Genomic DNA, 15110 nt, shown 5'->3' on the forward strand with positions numbered 1-15110 from the left:
AGCTCACTGAAGATGTGGTGCCTCAGAGCACTTTTTCGCACATAGTTCACACATTCCACCACAGTTTTTAATACTTCTGCCATTTTTGGAGGAAAGGTTTTTGTTGCCAACGCATGCCTGTGCAGAATACAATGCGTCACAATGATGTGTGGTGCATCGGCCTTTACTAGCGCACCAAAACCAGACTTTCTTCCCAGCATGACTGGAGCTCCGTCCGTACAAACTGCAGAAACCATATCCCATGAAAGATTGTTGTCTCTGAAGAAGTCATCCACAAGCTTCTTCACATCGGCTGCCTTCGTTGTTGTTGTAAGAGGCTTACAAAATAAAAACTCTTCTTTTATCATGTCGTCTTTCACATAGCGTACAAAAACAGCAAGCTGGCTAAGATCAGAAACGTCTGTGGCTTCGTCGAGTTGAAGGCTGAATTTTGCCGGGCTTGAAATCAGATCCGCGACTACTTGAGCCAAGATGTCTTTACTCATGTCTTCTATTCTGTCACTGACGGTGTCATTTGAAAGGGGAATTTGGGATAATTTACCTTCGGCCGCTGTTCCGAGTATCAGATTCGCCATCTTTAATGCAGCTGGTTTCACAAATGTTTCACCAATGGTGTGTGGCTTGCCCTGCTTTGCGATCAGGTAAGCAACTTCGTACGATGCTGTCAGGATCGGTTTGTTAACAGGTACAAATCCAAGAGCAGGCAGAGTGGCCCTTTCATCGAATCTGGCTCTCTTCACCCTGAATTCAGCAAGTGTTGTGTTCTTGTATTCCCCGTCTCCATGCAGCTTCAAGAAGTGTTCCTTTAGTTTTGCCGGTGCAAGACTAGAGTTGCTCAACTTGGCGTTGCAAATCATGCAGATAGGACGCTCACTCCCATCACGTTCCGTGATACATGAGAATCCATGTTGTACATATTCGTCCGACCACTTTCTTCTTTTGCCCGACATAGTTAGTATGGATAAAATATTAAAGAAATCACACGACGTACGACAACAGTCACACGTTGACTACTGAGTACGCACTAAATTCCCCGCAGCGCTGATTGGCCAAGCAGTGTAGCATGATCATCTGCAGCCAGTGATGGCCAAGCGGGCCGTGTGTGTCATCACAAATTTACACAATAATTCAAGTGTGTCCGGACCTCCGTGGCGGGGGCTCTGCCGAACCCCTGAGATCGACTCACCGAACCCCTGGGGTTCGATCGAACCCAGGTTAAGAACCACTGCACTACGGTGTTAGCGCCAGCCACTATCATAGGAGTGCTGCTGAGCGCCGAGAACCTCTCTAGAGGGCTCGAGGGACACGTGACAAGGAGCCGGGAGCTCCTGACTTGATACAGGAGGGGTCGTGGCCGAGGGCGGGGTGAGGCCGCGGCCAAGGAAATAAAGGAGGAGCCCCGACGGGGATCGGGGCTCGTTTGTGGGGATCGTCCTGGGGTCCCGGTCTCTTCGCTCTTCACTCTTCATTCATCGGGTTGAGTCTTAGCTCGGCATCATGGGTCAGGCAGCGTGTGTGCTGACTGGCCCGTTCGTTATAGTTAACTCGCATGCACACAGCAAAGAATATAGCCACACCTAGCTATAGAACCTGAAGAGGTTAGAGAAGTTGTTAATAAACATGTTGCCTTCAACTCTAGTGTGTGCGCCTCTGTATATTACACTATACATGTATAAAAATTATACTTTATAGACAGTTCGATGAACCATTTACACAAACATGCAATGTAGGTGAAGAATATCTCAACACTTGATAAAGCATTTAAAACCAACCTGGTTTATGGCAGGGCTCATGGGTGTTGTGACCGTGTCTGGCTTCAGAGGGTCAAAATCGATGTCCAACAAGCTCCCCTCATGCTTCTTAGCTGCTTCTGTCTACAAAGGAAATATGCAAGTAGTATCAAGATGTATATTACCATAATAAAGTATGTAAGCTAAATATAAGATTATGGTAAGAATTATCTTCTAAACTATTTAATGATAAATTATATATACCTGTCAATCCATACGGTTTACCTGTATTTTTGTACAGGGAAATTTAGTTTTCAGGTCCATACGGCATACATCCGTTTCAATACGGACAAAAAAAATAGTCTATTTGTTTGTGTTTCTCCCTTATGATGGGACTTTGTAGGATGAACGTTGAGATTTATAAGGGCATGGGGTGACGAATAAAGTCTGAATTGGTCTGTAATAAGGTAGGCACTGATAAGGGGTTGACAGGTATGATCAAATAGTATGATAATTAATAATCGTGTGCCAATTTTAGACATTACGGGGAATACTTATATACTCTTTACATCCTAAAGAAGCTCTCAGCATGTGGACAGAAACATCGCGGGACAACCAAAAGGCATATCGGCAAGGGGACCCTCTACATACATTGGGTAATTCATGATAATGCAAATCATGACCACAATTCAGTAGAATGAAGATGCCAATTATGGCAAGATATAACATAATATTCTGTACCGGTGCGCTGCTAAAGTCTGGGACAAAGTTGTCATCAAACAGGCTGAAGATAGCTTCCTGCTGCACTTCCTTGCTGGGCGTAAGCTTGGGTGGTGGTGGTACTGGCGGCCCCTTGCGTCCCTGAAAAAAATCAGCCGAGACACAGCCCATCAGATACTATTCGAGTAAAACATTTCCACAATTTTAATTGCAACAAATTTTACTGAACATTACACGAACCAGTGATGGAGACTTGAGAGGAGCTGACATGTGGTTTGGACCAAGTGCCTGCTCATCGCCCGTGAAGAGGGAGGTGGGGGCTTGCACGGTGATCTCCGGCGGGGAACACGGGGTCTCCGTTATCTTTAGTGGCCCTGAATCACTGTTACACAGGGTCAAGAGAAAACCAGGTTATAAAGAAGAACATATTTGGAGTGCAAGAAGAATAAATGAACAGTTTAAGTTACATTTATTACAGCTGATTTTTTCTTTATTTTGTTGTCCTTGCCCTGCACCCCCAATTAGCATGGATGGCTATGCACGGTGAAAAAGAAGTTCAACATATAAGCATTCATTAGTTAAAAACCCTTTATTAACAAAAAATATAATACTTGGTACATCACACAATTAATTAAATCAATCGACCATAGCACTATTCAAGTGGTTCATAAAAAGTTGGAATCAATCATTTAAGATACAATTAATGAAAGGTAATTTACATCATGAGCGTAAATTAACTGTTATCCATGCACAAAATATAATCAGTGTGCATTATATACAGTATAATATATGCCCTCTACCGAGCCTACAAATGTATATTTTATAAATGAAAAACATCTTTCAAAAAAATATGGAGTACTACAGTATAACGTAAGCCTCTTACTAAAAATATTGAAGTAGATGGATGAGATTAAAACCACATGATCTAGGGCTGGAGTCTATACTTTTGTTAAATCATGGCAAGAGGCTGGCAAATTATTCAGAAACACTCAATATCAACTACTTGTACATTCCTGGGCTTTAAGGAAAAACTTACCCATGTTCATATTCTCTAAATCATGTATGCATAATCATTGTGAGTCAACAAAAAAATAATGTCATGAAGCAACACTATAACCGAAAATGTGAGTGTGTACACACACAACCTGTGACAATAAATAGAATAAAAGTGCTGCCCTTATTCACAAGGGCAGTGTCAATCTCTAGTACCTGGGTGCACCTCGAATGCTGAAGGCCAGGTCAGCGTGCTGCTCGCCCAGCTTCACCATCACCTCGTACAGCTCGTGGTTCAACTGCAGTGGAGGAACACAAACAGCATAATTTGAGTGACCTTATGTTGTATAGACACAGAACAACCCTATTATATTAAAGAGGTCTCAATAAATACGTATTTAACAATCCACCCTCCAGGTGAATTATCACGATTCAAGACCACTATTCAATCCAACCTTTGATTGTTTTTGTTTGTTACTCTCATTTGCATTGTGGGTCATATTTTCTATGTTGTTTGTATTGTTCGTTGTATTAACCTAAAGACAATTAGCATTGTTTTTTTATCATGTGAATAACTAATTAAATAATGTATTCTTATACGGATTATTTGATGTATATACGATGAGCATATAAATCAATTTCATTTTTTTATTTTGACTTGCCTATCAACAACACGTGGGTTTAATCTGGAATTAGCAAATCACTGTGTTACATTGATTTCAACATAAAATAGCATTTAATGTACTTTTATTTTGTACATCTAAAAATATCAGCACATATCTCCTTTTAATGAGACAGCCTTGTGTTCTCTTTAATCAATGAACACATGCTGAAATGTGAAACGAATGTGCTAGTAACACGTGGATTATTTTTAGACTACAATCTACACCGTAAATGCTAACATAAAAACATATCTGCACAAAAGTATTTTTTAATTATATTGTAAAAAGAGATATTGAAACGTTCATGTTCATATTGTTTAACCAGGTGAGAACTCAATGAACAAGGATAGTCTCAATTATAAGAATGGCCTGGTACATTTGTTGTAAAAGTGCATTTTAGGTCCCAACTGTGTGTTTTCCAATTTTTAAATACACACATACATTAATGTCTATACACTGTACGTATACCAACTATTTTCTTGTATTTTGACCTATAACTTTCATGACTGCAGGAATTCATATTCTTTGGTTCTTTTGGTAAAGTCACGTAGATAGAAAAATAATAGCCAGGCTACAGTCTACATTAGTGTTTAAGTTTTTATTTTTTTTATTTTGTATTCACTTTATTTTTTGTAAAAAAAATTCTATCTACGTGACTTTACTGAAAGAACCAAAGAATATATTTTCTTGTAGCCGTTTATTTAGTGCAAGATCCCTCCTAGCTCATAAATACACAATCCAACCTCAGGAAAAATGCAAGAGATAGAACATTTTAATTTTTTTTTATAGTGGACTATCATACATTGGGAATAATATCACAGTGATTTCACTTATCTGTAAGGCAAAAATAATATCTTAGTAATATCTCACATTTCATCAAGTTCACGAAGGAACTGAACCAACAGAATCTAGATACCTAGGCTGAAAACAGCCGAGGTGTTCAGCATATAAATCTGTGCAATCATGCCACTTTTTAGGATTCAATTCCAAAAACATGTCATCACTCTGCCATATTGATAGTGATGTCAGCAAAAAGTTTCACTTTTGAGTAATTCAGTTTTACCAGACCAATCTCTTTGTGAAATTTCTCCTCCAGACTCGCAATGCTTCTGAAAGTGTTCACGTAAAATCCAATACGGCTGCAAGGATAAAAACAAAAGATGACAAAGTTAGAATACATCTTTTAAATAAATCTTTAAAACACTAGCCTTTGACCCGTCCAAGGACGGGTGTATTGCAGTAAATCTGAAATTTGCAAGCGAAAAGCAGACTGCGACGTGATATTCATTGCATTAATGCGTCTGCAGTTTGTAAGGGCGCGGTGACGCAGACCTATTTCATTTTAAGGTTATAATCCCTTGTTCATCATGACGTCCTTTTTACTTTGATGTCTCAATAGCGTTACGGAGATTTCGTGACGTGAGGGTTCTGCCTTTGTAGTGAGGGTTGTAAGTTGACGCCGAGGAGGGGGGAGGAGGCGCCTCAGCCCCCCATGTGGAGTGACGTCAGCCACTAATTATTATGAATAGTGGGAGGGGGTGTCCATTTGGAGGACGTCCCTTATGATTATTAATGATGGGGGCTGTTCGATGTTGAGTGACATCACCTGCTCATGATTATTAATGAGGGGGGGGTCCATGTGGAGGACGTAACCTGTTCATGATTATTAATGAAGGGGGCTGGTCGACGTGGAGTGACGTCACGAGCGTTGCACACAGACATTCTTGGCTCATTATAGTAGGTAATAATGGGGGGGTGTCCATTTGGAGGACGTCACCTGCTCATGATTATTGAGGGGGGCTGGTCAATGTGGAGTGACGTCAAGAGCATTAAGAACATTCCTGGATGATTATAGTAGGTATGGGCATGCAAGTCGCTGGCAGAAGTGTATTATTTCCTTGTCACATATTCCAATAATATTTAGCAACAGAATACATTTCACAATATACATTATTCATTATCCATATAAACTGATCTGTACCTATTCCAAAGGATTGGCAGCTCCTCTTGCAGGTCCACATTCAGCTCCTCAAATACCTTCTGAGCCTTCAGAAAATCTTCTTCTGCCTGGCTTAACAAATATAAAGAACATATACTTGTGTAGTAGTCGTAGATGGAGACGGAGTCGTAGTGGTAAGCAAATACTTTAATTGTTATCTTATCACAATTCACTAGGTCCCTAACACGAAGGGGTAATGGCCCCTTCTACCCACAACCTGAGGAGGTACAGCCTCCGGGCTATCGTACCCTAGCTGTTGGCCCGACTACTCCTATAGCCCTCCGGCTAGCTGGACCTAGGGGAGGCTGACCCACCGCTGGCACCGGTGGGTCTCTGACCACTGGCCCGTCCAGACCCAGCCCTGAGAAGGACGTCGGGCTGAGGGAACCTCAGGGTCCTAGCCTACAGACCACTGGCACCACACTGAGCCCCGGCCCTCAGAAGGACGTCGGGGCTTAGGGTCCAGGGTCTCTTCTTCTTCAGGCGGCTCCCCGGCTTCGGCTTGAGACCAACTCCCCACTGCCGCAGGAGCCCGCCTTTTATACGATTCCCCCGCCGAGGGGCGGGGGTCCCGAGGGATCACAGATACCTCGCAGCCCCCTCCCCTCAGGAGAGGTGCTGGCCACAGGAAGCCCAAACAATCTGTGTTTGTTCGATCCCACTTTCTGTCTAGGACCAGGGTTCTGGGGGATCCCAAACACACACACACACTTCACAGCCTCCACCCCTCAGGCAGGGTCTTGATCAGGGATACCAATGACCGTGTTCTGGTAAGTACTGTGTAGTGTGTGCGTGTGTACAGAGTAACCACCACACTTGCAAACAGCGGCTTATAATGGCAAGTTTTGAATCTCTGCATTCATCATCTCTACACCATTGTCAATAGGTTAATGTGATGTTAAATAATGCTCCAACAGAAAGTAGTGGAGTGGTGTAATAAACCACTATTCAACAAACTTAAAAGGGAACTATCTTTTACACATTTATGAATACTATTCCTTTGCAAATGAATATATGAAAAACATGTGATTTCAAACTGCACAATTATTCAGGTATAATATACAATGAGATTAAACACCTCATATATAATGTGCCACGACTGTTAACCAATAAGATACATTTGAATACTTGCATTTTATGTAGATTTGTAAATAAATGGTCATTGAAATGCTGTCCTGATAAATGGTTTGTCAAAGGTGGAAGCTTGACCCAACTTCCTCACGCACGACCTAAGATCATGGGAGAAGAACTGGCCATCACCAGACTCTGAGCCAACAGGCAGGCTATAGCACATGTCAGTGCCCCAGGTCTGCTGCCTGTGCTGAAGCTGCCACTCTTGTGCCAGCAATAGGCAGCAAGTTAGGCAGGAGGCCATTGTGTTGTCCATCACCAAGCTAATGGCATGTTTGTCCTCAAAGTTGGACAGGGTTGGCCACAAGGGCCAACCCTCTCCATGGTTGGCTCTTGCAGAGACAAATAGTTGGGGTATGATTGAGCCTGGCTCTATATAGCCATGGGAGAAGCGTGGAAACCGGCCAGAGAAGATTGTCTCTGTACAGCCTGGTGGACAGTCGAGGAAAAATGAGTAACTAATGTATTTGCTGCCAAGCAGACAAAATTATAAATATGCTAAAATAGCACTCTCCTCATGCTCCTTATGTATCACCTTGCTTATTTTGGAGTCATCCTTCTTCCTCGTGCATGTCAAGGCTTCCAAGTGATGTCTGGTGCTATCGTAATCCACCAGTTTCCGGCCGCGTTTGGCAATGCGTGTCTGTAAATGGTACATTCCTCTTGTTATGACTGTATATAACTACAAAGTACAGTAAGTCCCCAGCTTTCAGAAGACCCGACTTACGGAAATCCGACATTAATTAAATGGTCCCATAATACATGTAAAAAAAATTGCGAAAAATTTGGCGTTAGTTCGATAAGCGCAAATAGTGCAGCGCGGTGAGGTTGCGGTTTAATAATACGTAACTGTTTGTTTTCTATGCTCAGAATTATATTTTTTTCCCATGTTTCTATTGCTAGTTTTCTTAATTGTAAGTGGGTTTCATGAGTTATTTACTGCATTACTTTCTTTAACACAATTACACTTCAATTACTTATGGTCTCAGCCAACAGGCCGAGCCTAATGCACGATAAACAAACATTGCCAAGTGACTGCTTTCTGTAAAAAAATAATATAAAAATGTTTCGTGGTATTCATAAACAATTCGATACAGGTGACCTCCCACTTACGAAGGCTCGACTTGCGACGGCCCGCTTTTACAACCTTTCTTACAGTAAGACCCCCAGAGTAATGACCAAAACTCATTTCTACGACCGCCTAACGACTGCTACTGACGCCGAGTCGATTGCACTGCTTTGCTCTTCTGCCGTATGCAAATGTACAGCATAGCCCGACAAGTATGCAGCTGCACATAGAGCGAACGCAGCAGCATCTCTTTCGCAAACGCTCTTCACTTTTTCGTAAATTTTGTTCAAATTTTATTGTTTTCGCCTTTCGCTATGTCTGAGAAGAGGAAATGTGATGCACGTGCAGAAAAGTACTTAAGAATTTTCAAATATGTTTTTTTCACTTAATAAATTATTGTAAAAGTTACTCAAAATTACAATAAATGTTTGTAGGGTTATTTTAATTAAATTTTGTGGTTAATTTTGGTATTTTATGGTAGGTAATAGGTTTCCAGGAACAGAACCACAAATTTATAACATTGTGCCTATGGGAAATAAGGGGTTCGACTTCAGGAACCAATTAGGTCGTAGGTGCGGGGGTCACCTGTACAGTATATGTTCCATTAGTTTAATTATGGGTAGTGTTAGGGGAGACATTCGATTAAATTATTCTCAGAGCGTATGTAAAGCGATACAATACAGGTAGCGATAGAAAACGGACAGCGTGATACGGTACTGAGAGAAAACGAACTAGTAATCGGGTAGGGGAGGCACAACTATTTCCGGCTATGGGATTTAATCTTGATTTTAGGGGAAAATTGGTCAGTTTCCAACGTACGGAAAATGCGGGTTACGGATCATTTTCGTGAACCTAACCCTTCCTTAACCCAGTGATTGCCCGTCATGCTTCTATAATATCGGAAAGTGTGTCCGATTTAAATTCAAATAATCCGTGAGTGCTTACTATATAGCAATTTAAATTATCACTTTTATAGGCAATTATGCAAGTACGTAGCACACATATGAGTAAAAACGAGTACATTGCCTATGAAGTAAAAATAGGTATACATAAATGGTCATTTCTAATTGCAGTTTACAACTTTATAGTCATTACTTTATTAATGGACAAAACATCGTAAAAAAATCCAAACTAACTGTACCTTTATGTCAGGAAACTGCCCCAAGTATGTATCGAGGGTGAGTAATGCCAGATCCACCAGCTTCTGGTGGAAGTCTTCCCACAGTTCATTGTTCCGCTAAAACAGAGGAATTAGGAAGCAGACATTCAAATTTGACTGAAGCATGTCATATGAGAGTGTGATTACTAACTGCAACGATTCTTTTTTTATTCCATAGTAAAAACTATTTTAGTTGCTTAAAACTGTAAAATGAAAACTTTTTTAATATAAACTGTCATAAAATGGAATGCATGTTTATAATAGTTATACAGCATCATTGTGTCATATATTTAAACATACCTCCGCAATATCCTGAATGAGCTCCTTTCCATACCAGTCTGGCTCGTAAATCTCTTGAAGTGATTCAATCAACTTCTTGGATGACTCGTGCATGGCTGTGCAATGAAGCAGTCACCACATAGTCTTGTAAGTAACTAGCCAAGCCTATTTTTGTGACTTAATATCACAATTGCCAATTTATACTGACAATGAAGCAAAGTTTTTTGTCAAAATTACTTTGGTGTATACAGTGAATTAAGTATTCCAGCTGCCAATTCGCTTAAATTTATAACCTTGTTAGTTTTGAAAATTGATTCACATTTATCCTATTATGCATTTAAGTAAATTTACCTTTGACTGCTGCCAGGTAGGCCTTGACTTCTTTATGTAGCCTGGTTCCTTCACCCTATATTAGAACACAGGAATTAGCAACTGGAAAATACAACAAAAAGCTAAGGTAAACAGAGGGAATTTAAAAATTATACATGTATAAAAATATATAGTATATACTTGCATTAAGTATTTGCATTTTTTTACAGATTAGATAAGCACTTATTACATTTTATCGATACGATTTCTATGCAATAATATTATTTATTGTGCAAACATAATTGCTTGAATTAAATTAGACTATTACAGAGCTAATTAAGTGGGGAACTGAGGCTCAGGGAGCTTGTGTTGAAAGGGGCCCAAACAACCTAAATCTGGATTCCTGTTCCAGTCCAACTGTTGGTCTTATTTTAGTACAACAGGAATATTTTAAAGGTATACTCAAAGCTCATAACTCCACATGAACTGCTAGTATATAGCAACTGCTCGACAATGAAATAGACAATATTGATGAACGTGCAGCTTAGCTTTCATTGTTATATTTTCCCTTTACAGGGTCACTTTTCACCTCGGACATAACCTCCATACATCACAGGGAATTGCTTGGTTTAAAGAATGCTTTTATGGGAAATAATGACTAAACAGATGAAAGCATAACAAAACATATATTTGCTGAAAACACTTACATTTATACAATGTTTAAATTGTTATTATAGCTGCAAAATAAAACAAAACACATCACCCAAAAATCTCAGTTTAATTTCCATTTTACAATGAATTTAAGTGTATGAGCCACTCCCACTTCGCTGTTTTAAAGACAATTGTGTGTATTGTCTATTTATATCCTATGTATCCTGACCTATATATGTAACAATTATACTTATGTGCTCACTGTGTTTACTTTGTCGATACAAATTTAGAACCAATAAAACATGAACGTACATTTACAATTGCGAATTAAGTTGACATTAGTATTTTACTGTTGCTTACATATTGCTTGCTGAAGTTTTGCACCAGCTGTTCAAACTGTGTGTCCTTGGTCTCATCAGCTTTTCCCAACTTCTGCAGCACCTTCATATATCAACACAGATTTTAATCAGACCATCACTAAATAACTGTTTATTTCCCTCCGTCATACAGTCACACCGTAAGCCATATTTTAAAACCATTTCATGTTAACAACAAAAAATTAACTGTAAAAAATTGTTCACTTCGGAAGAACACACAATCTACACAGTATATACCATCTTATACAGTAATATGATCACATGTATACATCTTGGATTAGTCTACTCTAATTACTTGAGCATATGCATGTTGAATTGTACCAACGCAAAACGAATAAAAAAACAATTCCCTCCACCCCCTTTGCAGCGTGCTGTACCCACTAGCATGTAGCATGACATATCACGTGTCCAAGGAAAATACTCCTAGTCGCTACATTATTCATTGGTTACATCCCCACCCTTCAACATTGTGAGTGCATCCACTCAGTTGACATGGTCCATAATTTAGTAGATGCTTGCTTTCCTCTGAAGCAGAAAGCAGCCGCATATTTGTGAGCACTGTATCTCCGTTGTGTCTTCTCATCAGGGTTCTCTTCAATTCCTCTACAAATGCAATACTTGTCTTTAATCATGTGCAGCCCTTTGACAGTCCACTGCTGGAAGGCCTTTTTTCTCACCACCCCGTGGGCCAAGGGATGTTTGACGTACCTTCACGCTAGCCATTGTGGTGTTGGTGTAATTGTGTTTACAGTGACCAACATGCTCTTTATTGACAAATGCGCTAATGTATACACAATGGATTACAATAACCACATGCACTTACACGTTTTGTATGCACAGCCAAGTTTGTTAAATAGAAGAATGCAACGCAGGAAAAGTGAAGGTGTTTTTGTTCGGTTTTTGAAGGGCTAACCTTACTTTAAACTAGTGCTTTTCAACATGTGTTGGGTAGTGTTAGCAAGACATTTGTTTCGTGGTGCGTGTTAGTGTGTTGTTGTCGCCGCAAACGTAGCGCTGACGTTTCCCGCGCGCATTAGAAAGTTATCCTGCACGGTATCCATGCCGCAGCATGGGCACACTTCCCCTTAAAGGTTGGAGGCAGGGGTGATGACCACTGCTCTAGAACATGGCAAAAAAACACAATTATAACGTATTCTTAGTTCTTTCGGTAAAGTGACGCAGAAGGGAAACAATAAATAAAAATATAAAACAATACAATTCGCACTACGTTTCGACTGCAACACAAGCAATCATCAGGTGTGAAAACCACAGCAAGAAAATTTGAAAAAAGTGGCGTTTTTTTTTTACGTTAGAACCACGGACAGCGATTTGGCAGTTGCTCAGATGGACGAGTTCATCTATGTTCCGAAAAGAGGAGGGGGGCGAGGAAGAGAATGGAATGCTGTCTGAAAATCACCGTAAGTCACATTGCCAGTGAACTCAAGGACGTACACAAAGCTCTTAAGGCTAATGGTTACTCCGACTACACAATCCGCAAAACCATCACTCCAACCATGAAGAAGGACCCTCTTGAGGAGCCATTCAAAACCATCACTTTACCCTACATTGCGGGGATCACAAAAAAAGATCTCCAAAATCTTGAATAAACACAAGATCCAGGTCCGATTCAACACATTACATAAAATCCGTGATCTGGTTCTATCTGTAAAAGATGCGATTCCGGACATACAGTACCCTGGTATCTACAAACTGAGTTGCCTCTGTGGTAGTAGAAACCAAACGACATGTCTCGGACCGCATCCGTGAACACAAAGCAGACCTAAAACACGGTAGGACCAACACCTCGGCCGTGGCAGATCACTGTTATAATTCAGTAGGCTCACATGACATTGACTTCTCCAAGACAGAGGCTCCTTGCAAGCCATCTGGCTACCATGAGAGATTCGTTCATGAGGCTATCCACATATACAAACACAGAGACAATTTCAACCGAGAAGATGGATTCTGGCTTAGCAATCATTGGAAGGATTTGATAAACCATTTCGGGTCTTGTGTTCACGCTTACGGTGACTTTCAGACAGCATTCCAGTCTCTACCTCTCCCCCCTCCTCTTTTCCGAACATAGATGGACTCGTCCATCTGAACAACTGCCAAATCGCTGTCCGTGGTGCTAACGTTAAGAAAAAACGCCACTTTTTTCAAATTTTCTAGCTGTGGTTTTCACAACTGATGATTGATTGTGCTGCAGTCGAAACGTCGTCAGAATTGTATTGTTTTATATTTTTATTATTTTATTGTTTCCCTTCTACGTGGTGACTTTACCGAAAGAACCAAGAATATGAATCCTTGCAGTCACGAAAGCTTTAAATAAAAAAAACAATTATAACGATTCAGCGGCCGTGCTTTTGGCACATGGGGGGCCAAGCCAAGCACCGCGACATCATTGATCGTGTCTTCAGCACGGACCTTGAATTATATTCTATTTAGGATGCATATAACAGCGCCCTTTGCAGGGCACTTTACAACGCAAGCCAACGGCAGTACACAAAGGGAAAAAGGGGAGCAACGGGTGGGGTGGAGCGGCTGTTAGAAAGGGATGTGACGGAAAGGATGGAGGGTCAGGGGCTGGGATGTTGCAGGAGTAGGGAAGGAGGAATAAAGTGGAGTGTCATGATGAATGAAGATCATTGTATACAGCTGGCATACATTTAAAAACGCATAACAAATGCATGGTGCTTGACAAGGTAACAACCAATGAAAAAAACAGCATGAAAAATAGGCTCTGATAAACAATAGACACCATCTTTAATTTAACCTATGAGAGAGAGAACAACATTTGCACTTCGCTTTTAAACGCTTAAGAACGATTTCATTGGGCACCCCCAGCACACACACCAAGAATATCTACACTGTACGGTGAGTGGTATCCCGTCCCGTAGTATATTATCAATACTCCTTGAGCTACAATAAGCATATGATCGGATGTGGGGAAGATGTAAAAATGTGAGGCTCATCACGATGCGAGGATGATGATGTGACAATGCGAATACGATGCTGCTGCTGCTGCTGCGCAAGGGTGATTGTCACAGGATGATCTGCTGCACTTGTGACGTTAGAATGACAGGTGACGTGGATGATTAACGCAGTGTCTGGTGATGAGAATGTGACACTGATGCGATGGGGGGGGGGATATTAATGTTGTGATGCGATAACCGATGGAGGCCGTGTATTGTCGCAAGCAGGCAAGGCAGCGCCCCGTTGTCCCATCACCACCCCTCGTCTCTTTGATTTATTTCCAAACCACAGCAGCTTGCCGCATCCACCGACAACGGGCATCTGCATCAGCACCAGCACGCCTTTGCCCCGTCTCCGTTCCCTCAAAGCCAGCAGTTAGCGGTGGTAATGATGATGACGACGGTAGCGAGGTGTTCTCTGACAGCCCTACCTTCTCCTGGGCCCTGGTGATCCGTTTCTTGGCGTTTTTGGCGAAAATGCCTGAGCTGACCTTCCCCACGTCCGCCATGACGCCCACGCACGCGTGCCCAGAATCGATCCAGCGTTAGAGAAGCGAGCACCGATTCCCTTCTCCTGCACAACGATACACCGCAGGGAGGTTGCGGGAATCGACGGCGTGTTTGTTTTGTGTGAGCGGAATCGAGAGTCGAATTTCGGGAGGCTTACCAGGGGGCTGCGTTTCTTGCCCAGGTTTCGATGTTTCGTTTCGCAAATACAACATGTTCTAACGTTGTGCTCGTCTATAATAAAGGGGTTTTTTTCGTATTTCACTTAAGGCTAAGACACATGCGAACGTTTAATGTGCTTTAGAGAGCGAATATTAGTTTAACTGGGTACTGTGTTGTCATTTCAGCCGTTCAGCTTAAACTGCCCTTGCAGAAATTTGCCAAGTGACTCTTAAAGTAATTTTCAATAGCGTGTTCTTTTTCACGTGAAAGGGGCTTTTAATCTATGACATGTGGGATAATTTTAGAATTGCGTAAATACACGAGGTTGTGTTCATTGTCTAGAGGTATGTATTTCCCTCGACAGGGTTTAACTATATCGCAAGGGGG

The 15110-nt window shown here is 41.3% G+C and overlaps 1 protein-coding gene across 3 annotated transcripts in view; it reads right to left on the minus strand.

Annotated features, from left to right (window-relative positions):
• LOC116947668 (amphiphysin-like) overlaps positions 1–14628 on the minus strand; it is a 28867-nt gene extending 14239 nt beyond the window's left edge. For all 3 annotated transcript variants that reach the window (XM_032963685.2, XM_032963677.2, XM_032963669.2), the window contains exons 1-12: positions 14486–14628; positions 11063–11143; positions 10094–10148; positions 9764–9858; positions 9446–9541; positions 7771–7878; positions 6087–6172; positions 5169–5244; positions 3660–3742; positions 2691–2832; positions 2472–2591; positions 1773–1874 (exon numbers count right to left, since the gene is read on the minus strand). In XM_032963685.2, the coding sequence (XP_032819576.1) occupies positions 1773–1874; positions 2472–2591; positions 2691–2832; positions 3660–3742; positions 5169–5244; positions 6087–6172; positions 7771–7878; positions 9446–9541; positions 9764–9858; positions 10094–10148; positions 11063–11143; positions 14486–14563 (1122 nt within the window). In that variant the 5' untranslated portion in view covers positions 14564–14628. The remainder of the gene's footprint in view (positions 1–1772; positions 1875–2471; positions 2592–2690; positions 2833–3659; positions 3743–5168; positions 5245–6086; positions 6173–7770; positions 7879–9445; positions 9542–9763; positions 9859–10093; positions 10149–11062; positions 11144–14485) is intronic.
• Positions 14629–15110: the final 482 nt, after the last annotated feature.

Source organism: Petromyzon marinus, chromosome 2, assembly GCF_048934315.1.
Source record: "Petromyzon marinus isolate PM22_M1 ecotype Great Lakes invasive population chromosome 2, UKy_Petmar_22M1.pri1.0, whole genome shotgun sequence".
Classification (NCBI taxonomy): Eukaryota; Metazoa; Chordata; class Hyperoartia; order Petromyzontiformes; family Petromyzontidae; genus Petromyzon; species Petromyzon marinus.